This window comes from Penaeus chinensis, chromosome 1, assembly GCF_019202785.1.
Source record: "Penaeus chinensis breed Huanghai No. 1 chromosome 1, ASM1920278v2, whole genome shotgun sequence".
In the NCBI taxonomy this organism is placed as follows: Eukaryota; Metazoa; Arthropoda; class Malacostraca; order Decapoda; family Penaeidae; genus Penaeus; species Penaeus chinensis.
The window spans coordinates 5738139-5755570 of record NC_061819.1 but is presented as its reverse complement, the minus strand read 5'-3'; the positions used below and the strand labels follow the sequence as shown (position 1 = coordinate 5755570).

The following is a 17432-nucleotide window of genomic DNA, read 5'->3' as shown; positions in this document are numbered from 1 at the left end:
CATTACCATATATCCTACAGTCTGATTAATACAACAAGAATATCTAAAAAAGAAAATAAGGATGTATTCTTGTTGAGTCTAATGGTTACTAGAAGGTGCTTACACCCTCATGGGTTCAAGACTGCAAGCAGGAAGAAATATTCATACCAGTATCATGAAAATGCTTAACCTAGTGCGTATGTGAAACCTGCACATTACTGGGTGATGAAAACCAAGGCTACTGTTTTCTAATATCCATTTTCATTTTAGGATATGGTTATATGAATGCTAATAATGATATATATAAATGTAAATGACTGATGTTCATAAAATGAGTACATGACAACTACACTACAGGAGAGTGGGTACAGACAGTGGTACTAAGTACAGAAACACAATATTGCTTTAATCAATAAAAATAAAACAAAAAAATGGTACTCAATTTTGACTACTTACCAGACAATAAATTAAGGTGGCTCATTTAAAAAAATCTTGTCTACTTAAGAAATCATCATTTATTAATGATATATTACATGATTTTTGAAGTACTTTGATGTAACAAAAGAGAAGACGATGACACAAGATATGTAAAGAGCTGCCATGATCCCACCCATATACAATTTTAAACACAAACACTGGAGGTGGCTCTATATTTCTCTCTTTCTCTCTCTCACACTCTTTCTCTCTATTTACCTCTCTCTCTCTCCGCTGATCCCTCTGCAATGACCACGAGCAGAAGGCAACATGCATCACACTTCAGAATACTTGGGAGGATCATGGCATCAGTGTTGAACGTAAAGTGACATAAAATCAACACAGCAAAACCTCACTCGTAGATGCAGTGAGGTGAACAGTAAGATTAGTAGTAGTATTGGTAGGCCTTGCCCTGAGCAGCCTGTTAGGGGTGACTCAGGGCAAAGAGCTCTCACCAACGACACTTTGGTTGGGCTCGTTATTCTACATCTGAACAATCTACTTACATAGCTACACTTGGAGATGATTTGATACATAAAATATACCTGGCCAGTCCATATTTGATCTTTTGGATTCCACATGATTCTTCTACAAGAGCATCTAGATCACACCATAAGAGGAATGATGATGATCAAGACTCCTTTTAACTTGTACTGAGTGAGCAAGCTTCCACAAAAATAACCATATATAAAAAGGTTTATACTAAAAATACAGTTAGTTTTAATCATGTTATCATAAATGTTAACTAATTTATTGCCCATTTTGTCCTAGAATTAATCAGAAAATGGCACGAAACACTGACAAGATTATAAGACTGGTGCTGCCTTGCTGGGAAAATAAGTAAGTCTTACTAAGGATCACACAAATGTAATACCCAGCCCTATACATTATCATGGAAATGATATCATCTAAAATATGAAAAAATAAAATTCAGTCAATATTGTGTGAATCACATAAAAAGATACATAGGCCTTCATTCTAAAATAGCCAAAATTGCAGCAAATATCATAATACTGCCATAAAGAACACTGAGTTTTATGGAAAGTTGAGAGGTAGGAGGTTTGGAAGGAGTTCTGAACATAGGTCAACGCAAACCAATGAATCATCATAAAGTGTTGGGAGAGGGGAAAGGGATGGTGCAAGGAGGAGTAGGCATGTGTGTAGGGAATTTCAGATTTTCAGCTTAATTTTAGATTTAGTGATTAACAACATACTTTACAGATAAACAAGTTCTACAATAAAAAATATTGATTTTTTTGTTATTTTTTTTGTTTTTTTTTCCCTTTGCATATCTGACTCTGTGAGGCGCATTATTACAGGGTACATGAAAGTTTGTCTAAAATTAAGTTAGTAATCATTTGGAAAATGTTTAAGTCACATCAGCTGAAACAGTGAGTTCAGTCTCATCTCAAAAAGCTGCTTTGTGAGAGAGGATATGGGAGCAATGAGTTTCATGATGCAAGTCACAATAAATGACCCCATGTCAAAAATGGTTAAAAACATTTAAAAAACAAAAATTATAATCAGAATAATAAAAAGAATGGAAAAAAAATTAAAACCTAGGCTAGAGGTACAGGGGTATGTTTTAGAACTCGACTACCAAACTGGGAGAAGCACCAGCTAGTGGTAGTAGCACACACGGGTCAATGCAGCACATGACAATACATGAATGGAATGGTCGTCCAGATCCAGGGCCAGCACTCGAGGGAAAGCATGAGGGCTATGTGGTGAGAAGCAGCAAGTAGAGGGAGGCTTAGGATCAGAGAGGAGGTCACTACAGCCACACAGCACCAGAACACAGGAGTAAATTAAAAACTAATGTAACATCATGATTTGAATGCAGGCTAGATGATCTGGTAAACATGAAGCTTTACATATAACAATGAGGTGAGTATATCTGGCATTACACTGAACATTACGTTGAGAATGGGACACTACTTACACAAGTTTCACAGAAACAATCAATCATACTCAACATCAATGTAAAGTGCACTGTACAGACCATATCAGTTCCTTATGACAACACAGCTCATACACAAGTTAACTGGCCAACTCAAGTCTCCTTGATAACAGGAAGTACACTTCATAGTTCTCAGTACAAACCTGGCCAGTTACCAAACATAACATTAATACAAACCAACACTGTTTGCCAAAGGTCTCAATTGATAATGAGTAGGCTTTTTACACATATTAATTACAAAGACAAGTTTGGCATGTAAAGTATGGAAGATGGTTTTTGTCTTCAAAAGTTGAAGCACATTCCTAACTAGCCATAACCCTGCTCTGCTCCTTCACTTGGAAGTCTCCAATGCTTCTTACATCAAGGTCAATATAATTAAAACCAGAACATTGTGATTCAACAATGATGGCAATACACAGACAGTTACATATAAATCATATGTGCGTACACAGACACTGCACCAGATATACATTGTATTCCTGTGGTTGACTGGAGCTGCCCTATGACCAGCACACAGTACTCGTAACTTTAAAAACACTCTTGTACCTGATTTGGCAGTTTCAGTCACACTAACAAAGCAGCAAAAACAAACATTACCATATTGTCGATAAATTTTTTGGAGTAAATTTGAGACACTGTGTTGTCTATAGCACAAATCTGTACAATACTAGACTTTTAATCACTGAAAAAAATGGGCAGCCTATGTAGCTAACTTTCCAGAAGGACCAGATAATTCTCACTCACTCCTTTATACTGACTGGTACATAACACTGACATAAAACTGACTGCTTGAAATGATTCCTTATCTTTGAACAGCTTTAATAAATAATGTTTACTTTTTTTTAATTACAGAGCTGTATCACTTATGCATCTAATCTTAATGATGCCTGTATGTATACAAGCATGTATTCCATACACCCAACAACAGTGGCATAGCGATTGCTGTCATCACCTAGATCACGCACAGCAACATCTAACCCCGGGTATTCATAAGCACATAATGTGATAGCATTACCTCTTCTTCCTAGGCTGACCTTCTTCCAAGCATGGCTGTACACCAGTTAATCTAATCCATAAACCTCATATTGTGCCAGGCAGTGTCTAGTCAAAATTTACACGTATAATACATATCACTGTCCACATCTTTAGCCATTATTGTTACGACGACTCTCCGTTTTTAGTCACATGCCTTCAGCTGCACTATGCTTCTGCAGAACGTATCCCGACTCACAGCCCTGCACAGTACCAGGTAATTTTATCCATGCTATTCCAAGCGTACTATTGCTTGGCTAAGCCTAATCATAAGCGTCAGCTCAACAGAATACATCGCACCACAGACTTGTTCGCTGATCCATAGCCACTGTCGACTAGAGTTTCTGGTAAGGTGATCCATTTTTAGCACTGTCTCTACTATAGCATATACATTTGCTAATGCACCAAAAAAATTTCATTCAAATTTATAACAACAATCACCTTTACATCATCAGAAAGTGAAATCTGCAGTTAAGACTGCAGCACAACATCTGGTGAATATAAATAACAAGGCAGATGACAGGTAGTTCCATGATGAATCAAGTGATCTGCAGGCAAGAAACCCAATCTGTTTTAATCATAGCCATCCTCGTAAACCCATTTTTATTTATTTACTCATTATGTTTTAAAGACATTTTACTTTACTTAGAACCACATAGAATCATCACTGTTGCACATCAGTGTCACACAGGCAGCTGGCAACACGATTGGGTTTAGTCGAAGCCTGACTCTTTGTGAATGAATCTAAGATCATCACTGGTCATGTTGTCACCGCTTATACTGTTGTTCTTCTTTGGATTCATTAAACAAGCCTAGCTTCAGCATCCTTAGCAGCGGGGGCTTCATATCAAGATTTATTAATGTCAGCTCGGTCCGTCCCAGTGGTTAGAAGAGTGCGGAATTCTTGATCTAGAAGCTGTCTTGCCTGGAAATAGACCATGAGGTTAGTTGTGAATATCAAATAGACAAATGAGATATGATAATACATGTCATTATAATAAAAGTAGTAGTAGTAATAATTATAATAGTAATCATAGTAGTAATTATAGAATTAATAAAGTAATAATCATAGAAATAATAATAACAATAATGATAATAATAATAATAATAATAATAATAATAATAATCATAATAAAAATAGTAATAACAATAACAGGAGTAGTAAAAATAGTAATGATAATAATAGTAATAGTAATAGTAATAGTAATAATGATGATGATGATGATGATAATAATAATAATAATAATAATAATAATAATAATAATAATAATAATAATAATAATAATAATAATAATGATAATTATAATTATAATTATAATAATAATAATAATACTAATAATGATAATAAAAGTATTAGAGACAAGTAAAGAAATACTTTATATAAATATAGTAAGTATAAATGTGCAAACACAAGCACACACATATATAAAGATAATCAAGTAAACTACAACCAAAAAAGAAAAAATATTCCATTCATGATAACAAAGAAAGTAAGCTAAACCAGAAAAACATAAAACCAAAGTGTGACAAATACCCTGCACACTTGTGTCACTTCTTTATAATATTTCTTGTCTTCCCTGAAATGCTTTTTCATCTCTCCTACTAACTGAATAAGATAAGATCACAACCTGCCAAAGACACCAGGTAAACTCACCTGAACATTTTGAGTTGGAATCTGAAGAGCTAAAGCCAAGGCATTATAGTCGAAGCTTTCATCAAGTGCTACTAAAGAGCCGTGTACTCCAGATTCTATGAGATTGTTGGCATATTCCTGTTGGAAGAGGTAATTGTATTAGAGTTTGAAAAATCTATTTGTTGAAATTGGGACCAGGGAGCACCCTTTTCATGTGATAAACATTATCATCATTATTATTCACTCTTTTTTTTTTTTTAAACTCCTAAAGGATGTGTGTCCTGTATTTAGATATATTTGAAGGAGGATGCACGGTAAATTTCATTCATCATCCCATAGTACAACAAAAATGGCTGGGGCATTTACATATTTCTTAATGTACATTCCCATCATACAAACTGAATTAGAATAGATAGATGTAAATACAAGAATACAGGTATGTGTTTAATGTGGTTATGTGCTGCATCTGCATAAGCTCTCAAGACTGCCCAACTTTTAAGGATTAATCAACTTGAATAATAAATCTTTTCATCATATTTAGTTAATATAGAATGCAAAACAAAGAGCTAAGGGTGTATAGAATCAATGATTTTATAATCTTTATAATCATGATTTGTAAACTTCACCAAACAGGCCTACTGCTATAAATTAAACAGCTCAATGAACTTTAATGAGTTCTTGCATATACCAAGTACACAAAACTAAGGTGCACAGAAAAGGTACAAAGTAACTGTTAACTGACCTTTAGACCAATGTCATTAATCCACTTAATAACACGTTCATTAGTCCACACCAACACATCCTTATTTTCCTCTTCACAATTTCGTCTTCGTTCTTCTAAAGCAACACGATCATAATTTATCTTTTTCAATGCTGTAATTCCATACTGTAGTGATGTTCTGGGGAAGAACAAAAAATATTAAGGTTTCACAGCTGTTAACACTTATCATAAGCAAGACTTATGCTTCTAAGCAATGTGCAAATATCAAATATTCAAGAATGAAGTATCAAGCTAGCCTACAGCTTGGTAGTCCTATCATTCACAAAACCATTGTTAAAACTACAAAAACACATTAAAACTATCTTAAAAATTAATTAAAACAAATACAGTATAGATGAATATATTCTATAAGATACTGTGCTATCCTACACTAGGTGATGATCATATGTTCTTCTGAGGTTGTTAATCACTTTAACCCATAGGATCCTGGTGAAGGGGACATCACGCCATTAAAAGTGTGTATTATGGAGAAGCGAATAATACAAAAGTATATAAAAATAACAAAATAATGCAGTGTTATTTATTGTTACTGTTATTGGAGAGAGAATATGGAGTATGCTCAACAAAAACATTCTATTTCGATACAGCATAACAACTGACAAACACAGACCTAGGAAAAGGACAAAAAATGACTGCACATAAGTGTTTGTATGGGGTAGGCCTACACGCCACAGAGAAATACAGGAGAGTTGCCACTCAGGGAAACCTCCCGGATTTTGGTTCATGTGTTAGCTGTGAGGGACTCAGATCCAACAGATTAAAGCTTCGTAAACAATGATCATCACATGTTATTTTGAGGGCGTGAATCACCTAAAAAAATACACAACTTTATCATAACTATGTAAAAATATACAATATAACAATAGTGAAGTTAACAAGGACTCAGTCAAACAAAGACTGACACAACCCCACCCTCATGCATGAGATGTGTAGATAATACCTTCCCACTTTCAATATTCTACCCTACCTTTTTTCAAATGAGTATTTGGGTTTTTAAGTTCTTCACACATTGTAAATATTCACTCATATTTCTTACATTATGTCCTACTTTATCTTTACTTTTAATTTCACGCTTATCATTGTTTACAGTAATTTGATATACTGCAAATGCATATTTGGATGTCTTTCTATTTTCATTCATTTTATTATATAAGCTAGGCTTGTAGATAAATAGGTTCATGGATATTAAGTTTACCCATGGTTAGGGTTATCTGTATAATGAGAGATGTGACTGTTGTCGTTGGTGTTGTGTTATTATCTATTATCACAAAAAGAACTCACCTATGGAAAGAGTCGACCATCTTCAGCTGCCCTCGGAGATCCTTTTTGGTGAGGTGGTCGAGCATTCGGGCATCCACTAAGCACTCCATGAATGTTGTCCTATACTGAGGCAAACCTAAAGCTGGGAGCCATTCGTTTCCGACCCACTCGTGGTTCATGTCGCCAAACGCTAGAGTCGTACGTGAAGTCTTTGGTGCTGATGGAGACGTTAAGGACACCATCTCTTGTATGGCCAGACGCAACTTGAGGCGGTGTAGGGGATTTGAAATGCCAATCTCCCGCTGGATCTCTGCATCACTCAAGGCAGACATGATGGCACCAGATTTGACGTTTGCCCTGCAAGCTGCCACATACCATGCTGGCATGCCCACCCACAGCTCCAGCCATGCAACAATGGTGGGGCCATTCCATAGTGCAAATGGTGTTCCTGCTTTCATTGCCTCTGCCAGCAATTCATGTCTATAGCCCGGCAAACTGAAAGTAAATATAGTAAATATTAGTCACCCTGCCCTTAGATCACTGTCGTAATTCTAGCCCCACTGAAATGGTAAGACCTCTTCTTAAACCTGCTACCTCCTACATACATTAGAATTTCAGTCATATATCAAATTCATGTGCACATACAAATCTTGTTCTAAATGATGCAGGTATTTGTCAACTAGAATTTAACCCAATGCTGCTAGGGAAAATGCTGTGCGCATCTTTATTTTTCCGTGAAATGTCTCGGCCCATAGATGGCTCTGCTAGTGCTTAGCCACAAAGAAGTCATAAGTAGACCTTGTGATTTCACCTTTCCTTGAATTGGCGTGATTTTTTTTTTTTTTTTTTTTTAAACTAATATTATGAATATCAATGGTGTTATTTTTATTATAGACATTATAATTACTATAATATTATAAACATTAGTAACAGCAAAATAAGATAACATAGAATATTTTCATAAATCAAAGAAATGGGTAAATGAGTGAGACAGGCAGTACTCAAATTGGTTCATTGGTGACTTAGTACAAGTGTAGCTATCTATGTGTAAAAACAATTAATAAAGTAAACTCACAGAAGGCATGGCATGTATGTGCATGCCATACCAGTGGCATTGAGTTAATATTTGATGATTAATTCTTCAATTTCAGAAGTTGCTGAATGCACAAAATCTCAATAAAAATATCTTGCAATACTTTTTTTTATAAGAAAAATAACATATATCAATCCTTGCAAAACTTACTTCTTCTTGTTACGTCTATCGTAATCGCTCTTCTGACCGAGTCCCGCCAGAGACAGAGAATCAGATGACCCAATGTCCCCGTCGCTGTAGATCCCGGAAGAACTCAGCCCTCCTGGACTGTGGTGCTGTTGAAGTGCCTCCTTCACCTTCACCTGCTGTAATGGTAATAAATTTATATATGTGTCTAGCAAACACCTTTTTTCAATTACCTAGAGTTAATATGTAAAAGTAAATAATGACAAATTATGTAAGTTGCCTGTCATAAATAAACACTATATCATTAAAGTCATGCTACTGAAAAGAAAGAAAGAAAGAATAAGATATACATATGTATGTCCACCGTCAATGATCCTTAGAATCCAGAAAAAACCCACCTTATCCTTTTTGCTGAAGAACCTTCCCAGCGATGATTTGATGCCCTTCTTCTTGGGCTGGTTGATCACGCTCTTGTGCAGTGAATCCTGGCTGCTGTGGTGGGAAGAGAGGGGGGATGGTGTAGAGAGGGAGGACTCGCCCCCACCACCTCTGGGGTCCCCATTAAAAGGCATGTTCAGTATGGTAACTTTTTTGGCTCAAAAACCCCGACCTTACATTACCACTGGGTTGCAGTCGCTTTTGGGGGGGGAGGGAGGGGAGAGGGGGGAACGGAGAATGAGATATAATCCCACAAGCATAAATTATTGTTAAGTGGGGCAGTGGGGGGCGGGGAGGGAGGCAAAAGCTCAAACAAAGAAAATTAAAATTAGAACAACTAAAAACAAAAAGAAACTAAACTGGTAACAAGTCAGCCATATGCATGTTTAATAAACTCAGCAAATACATCCATGATCTTAAATGAAGTAGTCAAATTAAATCAAAAAAGCTTTGTTAACTGATCAGCTGCAAAGACATGGACATGCAACCACTCTTCTGTCTAGGCATATGGACTCACTAGTTAGTCTGCAAAGTATCTCTAAGTGAATAATTTATATGAACTTCAATTGCACCTATTCATATTAACATGTTTTTTTTAGTATCTTACTTTCTTCTTTTTCCAATTTGGAGTAACTATAATTATTCTATTTAGTATTAAGTCATCACTTAATTAACTAGATTTTGAATAGAATACACAATATCTAAAACTATTTAATACTGGGTAGTGTAGATTTTTACAGAGCCTATTGCTTGATAAAGAAAGGGAAAAGTAGTATCAAATAAGGCACTACAAACCACTAAATAAAACAGAGAAACAATAGAAGCAGAGGAACAGGACATGCTCAGAACCCCATCCAGCAGGCACCATGGTAGAGAAGTAGCCCTACTTTAACTAACAACTCCACACGACTCTTGCCATGTACTGATATATACGATTCATAGTTTGTTATGTCATGCAACCTGCAGACAGAACCTATCCTAATTTTATTTTATCATATCTTCTCTACAGTAATCAAAATGAAATGGCAGGCTAGACAATTTCCTGGGTTCACAAGATGTCTTAAGAACAATAAAAAAATCTGTATATTCTGTACTACTGCACGTTCAACATGTCTTTCTTCTATTTATCACATACTGAAGATACATGAACCTATACATCTACCAATATATTTATATAATAATCTGTGTCTAAGTACATATTTGCACTCCTGCAATGTTAAAGAAAGTTTTAACATGCAACACGTTATTATGTTTTACTACAGAAATCTGTGAATACCTATACCTATTGCTTTATCTAGGTCATGGTCACAAAACATGCATCATTTTATATTAATTTCCTGCAAAAACACATAATGGGAGAAAAAGAGTCCTTATTTGTGAAATTATATGACCTAAAAATACATATACAGAGTAATAAATCTCTCTTGTACAAACAATAACATACACATAATTACATGATCCCAGACACTGATTACTCCCACACATTAATAATATTCCCACATTCTGTTATGAATCAAAGTGGCTAAAATAACTGCTAAAAGAAGCAGCAGCAAAATTCTGACCTTCAACCTATATCCTTCTTAATCAACTGTTACCATGACAGCAGGTGACATGTCTGATGTACCTAAGGACACGCAAGTCCTTATGGACTGCCATGCACTATGCATTCTTCCTTCCTCTTGGTCTCTCATATAAGGCATAACTTACAGTATACTGAAGTAATAAAAGTGGCCCCTTATTTTGCTTTCGTGTTCCTCCATGTGTTGCAATGAAATAAACTTACTCATAATATCAGCATGTGATAAACTAACTTTGAACAGATGCAAACTGATTTTACATTTGACCCTCAGTCTAATACAAACTTTAAGGAAGACATTTACACAAAAGTTTATACTGATATGGAGAATGGACATTGTCCTGTTTAACTGTGGATGCCTAACGTAGAATTAATAGGGATCTGAAGATAATCATGCTCCAGTGTATAGCACATGATTTGCTAACTGAAACTAATTCCATCAATTACCATAGTAAGAAAATATCAGGAAGGTACAAGCTCAGTTTGCAACTGACGAAGCAGGTGGTAAATGATACAAGGAATGTACAAAAAATACTACACATTAAAGTACTTCAACAGATACATAACCTTACATTCTGTCCCATCTTAAGAGAGAAAAATTATTTATACATTTATATATATATTATTTCAAACTATTCAAAATGTTACATATAAAAAAAATCATGCTCTTCTGATTTTAGAAGCATTTCATCCTAAAAGGTTCTTTTCTAGTCATTATAAAAACACTGACCAGATCAAAAAAATCATCCTGGGCAAAATCACGGTTAGTGCATTACTACGTGACAGGGCGACAGGTGGTGTCGTTAAAAAGGTAGTCACTACAAACTAGTTTATAATTCATGACCGGCTATATAACAGGTGAACTAACTACCGCCATGTTTCCACTGTGAAAACAATGAACCCACAGACAGGTGCAAGTACGCAAAGGCTACAAGGTGAGAAAGAACTCGGCACACTGTCCAACTGACATTGGCAGTTATGCCCATAATCAGCAGAGAAAGGGAGTGACTGTAGGGAAGGGGTGAAGGTGGGGTGAGTGAGTGACAAAGATTGTGATGAATATGATGAATAACCTGAGCATGGGGCTGGAGAGAAGGCTGCAGTTTGAAGGGTAGTAGGGCTGACCAGGGGTGACAACACTGGGTCTGTGGAGATACCAGCCCACAGTGGGTTAGTAGTCAAATGGCCAGGAAGAAGCACACCTTTCCTAACTGCTAAGTGTTAATAAAGGCATACACACACAGTATAATCAAAAGAAAACTTATATAATGTACCACCTACACTTTTTTATTGCTAATAGGGGCTCACACACCAAAAGAAAAAAAAATGAAAGATAAAAAAAACACATGAATAACTGCAACCAAAATGAAACAAAATACCATCTAAAATTCAATACCATGGCTGTGCTTTTCCACATATCAGTAAAATTTATTCTATGAATTTAATAGCTAATTGAGGAGAGGGGGGATCAGAAGGCATTCTTATCAGCTAGACATCTTGTCTATTTACTCCCACTGTTAGCACTTATGTACTGAAATTTAGCGTGAAATGAACGTAAGCTAAAAATAAAAAATGAGGGTGACTCAAAGGACCACACTGCATAAAAAACTATACAGACTGCTACGTCAAATAACTAGACAAACTCCTATCCCCAATTCCCATAAACGGATTTCCCCTAAATAACTAAGTAAATTAAATTCTCAAACCACTTAACATGCTATAGTACAGTATTATGTAGTAACATCCAGAACACTGGCTCTCATGGACAAGGATGATGATTTGGGGAATAGAAGTAAAACAACTAACTAGACTTAGACATTAAAGGTGTTGGTTTTGCAACAACACCAGAGTCATCCATTCAACACGATGCAAAATTGCGTACTCTGCACCCTTGCTATATGTATATTACAATAAGTAAATAACAAATAGACTTTTCTTGAGGACAAGAACACCAAGCTAATAGTAACCTTACACACTGAGTGAGCACAAATTGCCTCATTTTGGGGAGTTTTTATGATTTAGCAAAGAGTACTTACTCCTTCTATGCTTTATATCACTAGCATTTTACACCGTCCATCTATATTTTTGTTTTAAAATAAATGCTGTGACTGATTTTTACAAAGTATGAATATGAAGCACTATTATCTGACAACCATTTTCTTTTTTCATTTCACTTTTTAGAAGGGGAGACTAAACTGGATAATAAACTACCCAGCATTGTATTATGGAACACACAAAGCAAAGCAGTAACAGCCATCACAACTGTGTTCACAAATGCACCAAGTTTATCACATTAAGAGGAAAGATTCCTGAAGCCCCTGGGATAAGTACCTCAGCCATATGCAACTATATTCACTATGAAGGTAATCATTCTCCAAATAAAACAAAAATATAATCAAAATATATTAGTATAAAGAGGCATTGCTGCAAAGCAAATAAAAAAAAGTTAGTTGCTTATGATAAAGAGAGGTGGATCCATCTATTCCAACATCATCATAATAGTAGCAATCCCTCAGAACAAAAAAAACAGAGAAAGAGAGAGAGAAAAAAAGAAAGAAAGAAAGAAAGAAAGAGAGAAAGAAAGAGAGAGACTGAGAGAGAGAAAGAGAGAAAGAGAGAAAGAGAGAAAGAGAGAAAGAGAGAGAGAGAGAGAGAGAGAGAGAGAGAGAGAGAGAGAGAGAGAGAGAGAGAGAGAGAGAGAGAGAGAGAGAGAGAGAGAGAGAGAGAGAGAAGGAAAGGGGCAGGTAGGGGTAGCAAGCATGTTTATGTGTACCAAATATGCTGTGTGTACCAAAACTGTATCCAAAAATAAAGGGGAAAAAAAAAAAAAAATTGTATATGATAATTATTTTTACTATATGACCCCTGTGGACCCACCTCCCTCAAAACCACAAGCAGGCTCCCCACCCTTCGTAATCGTGTGTACATGTTCTGATAATCTAAAGACACACACTAGGGTAATAACAGTCTGACACAGGCCAGACATGTAACCACCTAGTCCTGGGAAGAGTATCTTTAGACATCAAAAACATTTCTGCATGGCTAGTATGTGTACATATAGACTGTGAATATATCCTCGAGTTGTCTGAGCTGAATAGTTGGGAGCCTGGTTGTGTGGGTGCACCATATACAGTACCCTGGTGAGTAGGGGTGATGTTGGAGGCCAGGCGTGAGAGCAGAGGCAGGTGAGTGGTCAGGCACGTGGGTGTACCTCCTCAGGTCTTCGGAGGACGCGGTAAGGCTCGCCAGCTGGGACGGCAGCCCACCGCTTGGTCCTCCCACACTACCACCTCCAGGTACCAGGCTCGTAGGGGGCATCATGGCTGGGCCGGGCATCAGGCGCAGTGAACGAGGAGTCGGCGGAGAGCCTTCACCTCGCATGCCCAGTGACACTTGGCTGTCATCTCGGCCATCAACTCGGTTCATGTTGGCTAGGTTACCCTGTAAGGAATAGGGTGAAAGTTCCTTTAGTACAATGCAAAGGGAGTTTAACAGAAGGGATTTAATTACGAATAAAAATCAAAATATCTGAAGGTAGTCTATGCATTGTACTTTATAAATTTGACTGCACTATTGAAGAAATTATAAAAACAAAAATTATAGACAACACGACACAATGCAACACAACACACCACACACACACACACACTCACACAATCACACACACACACACCACAAAACTTTGTAAAGTTCTCATGAAAACTAACACAATTCTATAGCCTAAACAGCACAGACACAGTGATAAACAAAATCAAATATCTTAAACAAGGGATAAAAGAACAAAACCTAGGAAAAAGGTCACTTACAGACAAAGTCAATTTTCAGTCCAAACACTCATGATTTCACTTGTATTTTTTAGTACTACTGTATAACTATGATTATGGAAATCATATTATGTTACCCTCCATTATATTTATGAGTGTATGCATGTATGTATATTGGAAATATTTCATCATTTTAGGGATGGGGGTGGGGGTGGGGTCATGGTTGGCTAGCAAAGTGAGTACAATCAGCTTCTGGGGTGCTGTAAGACCCCCCCTCCCCCAAACTTTTTTTGTTGAAAAATTAGGTATTCTAGGAGCATTTTGAAGTTACAACTAATGCTATAAATGTGTAATTTAGGGAAAATATCTTGGCCTCCACTCCCCCATTGATGCCCCTGATATAAAATTGTAAACAAATATTTAGATATATAAATGTACATACATGCATGGGAGCACGCACGCGTACGTGTATATGTATGTATACGTATACATGTGTGTGTGTGTGTAAAATCTATGTTTATGTATGTATGTATGTATATACATATGTATATATAATTTATCCCCCTGTCAAACTATCAAACTAACTAACTATCCATCTCGCTATCAATCTGTCTATATACATATCTATATAGATACAGATAGATAGATAGGTATATTCATACTTACATACACATATATATCCATATATATATATACACACATATATACATATATATACACACACACATATATACATACACACACACACACATATCCATATATATATATACATACATACATACATACATACATACATACATATACATACATACATACATACATACATACATACATACATACATACACACACACACACACACACACACACTATGTATGTATATATATATATATATATATATATATATATATATATATATATATATATATATATATACATATATACATATATACATATATATACATATATATATGTGTGTGTATATATATATATATATATATATATATATATATATATATATATATATATATATATATATGTATACACAAATATATATACATATATATAAATATATATACATATATATTAATATATATACATACATAATAAATATACATATATATACATATGTATAGATATGTGTGTGTGTGTATATATGTATATATATATATATATATATATATATATATATACACACACACATTCCTCTATCTATATCTACCTGTCTATTGAGGATCTAAACTACTGCAAACCTGTAGACTTTAGCACATTCACATTTCAGTCATTCATGATAACAAATTCCTGCCTCAAATTAGTATGCAAATGAATCAAAGTAATTTTGCTCTGAAAGGATACTGCATATAAAGCCTACGTTGAAACCTACATTAGGAAAATTCTAAAACATTCCATAAATAAATATTGGAAGCATAATTGCTTTGAGAAGCCTGATATTTTTGTTCACTCTTGTATGTATTAAATATTTACTTTTTTTTTATTCTCATTATCTTTTTTTTTTCACTTCAAATCATATAGAAATACACACTTCAATACTAATTCATTTGAGATTCAACACTGGAGAACCAACAAATATATACAGTAAGACAGAACAGGACAAAAATCTGGAAAGAGAAATCAAGTTCAAACACAGACTACAGCACTGCACTGAAAAAAAAAGGTAAAACAGGGAAGGGAACACATCATATAACAATAATTCAAAAATTATGATGTTGGGAAATTAACAACACTCTCATGCTATACTGCAATGTAGAAAGGTTTAGTCGCTCTCTCTCTTCTCTCTCTTCTCTCTCTCTCTCTCTCTCTCTCTCTCTCTCTCTCTCTCTCTCTCTCTCTCTCTCTCTCTCTCTCTCTCTCTCTCTCTCTCTCTCTCTCTCTCTCTCTCTGTCTGTCTGTCTGTCTGTCTATTGTCTGTCTGTCTATTGTCTGTCTGTCTATTGTCTGTCTGTCTATTGTCTGTCTGTCTATTGTCTGTCTGTCTATTGTCTGTCTGTCTATTGTCTGTCTGTCTATTGTCTGTTGTCTGTTGTCTGTTGTCTGTTGTCTGTTGTCTGTCTGTCTGTCTGTCTGTCTGTCTGTCTGTCTGTCTGTCTGTCTGTCTGTCTGTCTGTCTGTCTGTCTGTCTGTCTGTCTCTCTCTCTCTCTCTCTCTCTCTCTCTCTCTCTCTCTCTCTCTCTCTCTGTCTCTCTCTCTCTCTCTCTCTCGTGTGTAAAAAGAAAACTTGATATATATTGCAAATGATCCTCTCTGGCTGCTGCAATAAAGAAGCCCAAATAAATATAGGAATTAAACAATAATTGGTACATTTCAGAGGGAAATTAATAAGTTTATTGAAATACTACAGAATGTTTTAAATAACTCTATCAATATATATATATATATATATATATAAAAATATCTATATATGCACAATCTCTATTCTACTTTAAACTCTACACGAGAAGACTAAGACTGCATATCTACCTAGGAAGCTTGAAGACATGCCAACCTTACCTTGTAGATTCAGGAATTTCAAAGGAATACTCAGTAAGATGAGGAATATTCACCTTACGGTTAGTTTTATAAGCATACCTAATTACCATAAGTGAGGTTATAAGAAATCACATTCTCAAAGAAGGTACAGAAAGCACTCTAAGACAGATTTATTTTTTTCTGAGCCATTCATCTGTCCCATTTAGAATGGTTATCCAATATTAGCTGCAAAATGGCACTATTGTTATGACATTAACTTACACAAACTTTCAATGATCTACTCTCTGAAACTTCATGAATATGACTAAATAGTTCTATTACTGTAACTGTAATCTCTTATCTTTAATACCTTGCAATTGTCAAATTCTTTCAATACTGAAATATTTCCTCCTAAAAACATTATTTCAAACACCCTTTCTTTATAACAAAATCTGTACTTACTTTCCCTATTACAATACTGTGCAATGCAGAAGCTAGGATACAATAAAGCTGTACTTAAAATTTATATATAATAATATACCTGCAGTACTGTTACCAGAACTAGAGACAAGAAAGAGTGCAGGTAAAGAGACATGGACTACAATGTGCAAGATAAAAAATCAAATGATATTAATAATGAAAAGTGTTCAAACGAAAATGGAACAGAAGACTCTCAAAAAAAAAACCAAGGAGAAAAAAGTAAGTTAATTGAAGAACAGCCTAAATTACTGAGTTTAATGGCAGGTGCACGAAATGCAATGTGAGAGAAGAATTAATATTCAAACAAAAAAAAGATCCTTCTATAATATTAATAAAACTCAACTTAAAAAACAACAACAAATAAATGAATAA

General features: G+C 35.3%; 1 protein-coding gene across 1 annotated transcript in view; it reads right to left on the bottom strand.

The window, feature by feature from the left end:
- Window positions 1–474: 474 nt before the first annotated feature.
- LOC125028655 (liprin-alpha-2-like) overlaps window positions 475–17432 on the bottom strand; it is a gene marked incomplete at its 5' end in the record, with an annotated part of 63401 nt that continues 46443 nt past the window's right edge. The window contains 8 exon segments of the mRNA XM_047618133.1: window positions 475–4370; window positions 5100–5216; window positions 5821–5977; window positions 7141–7614; window positions 8363–8517; window positions 8737–8887; window positions 11426–11497; window positions 13489–13793. Of these exon segments, the coding sequence (XP_047474089.1) occupies window positions 4293–4370; window positions 5100–5216; window positions 5821–5977; window positions 7141–7614; window positions 8363–8517; window positions 8737–8887; window positions 11426–11497; window positions 13489–13793 (1509 nt within the window). The 3' untranslated portion in view covers window positions 475–4292.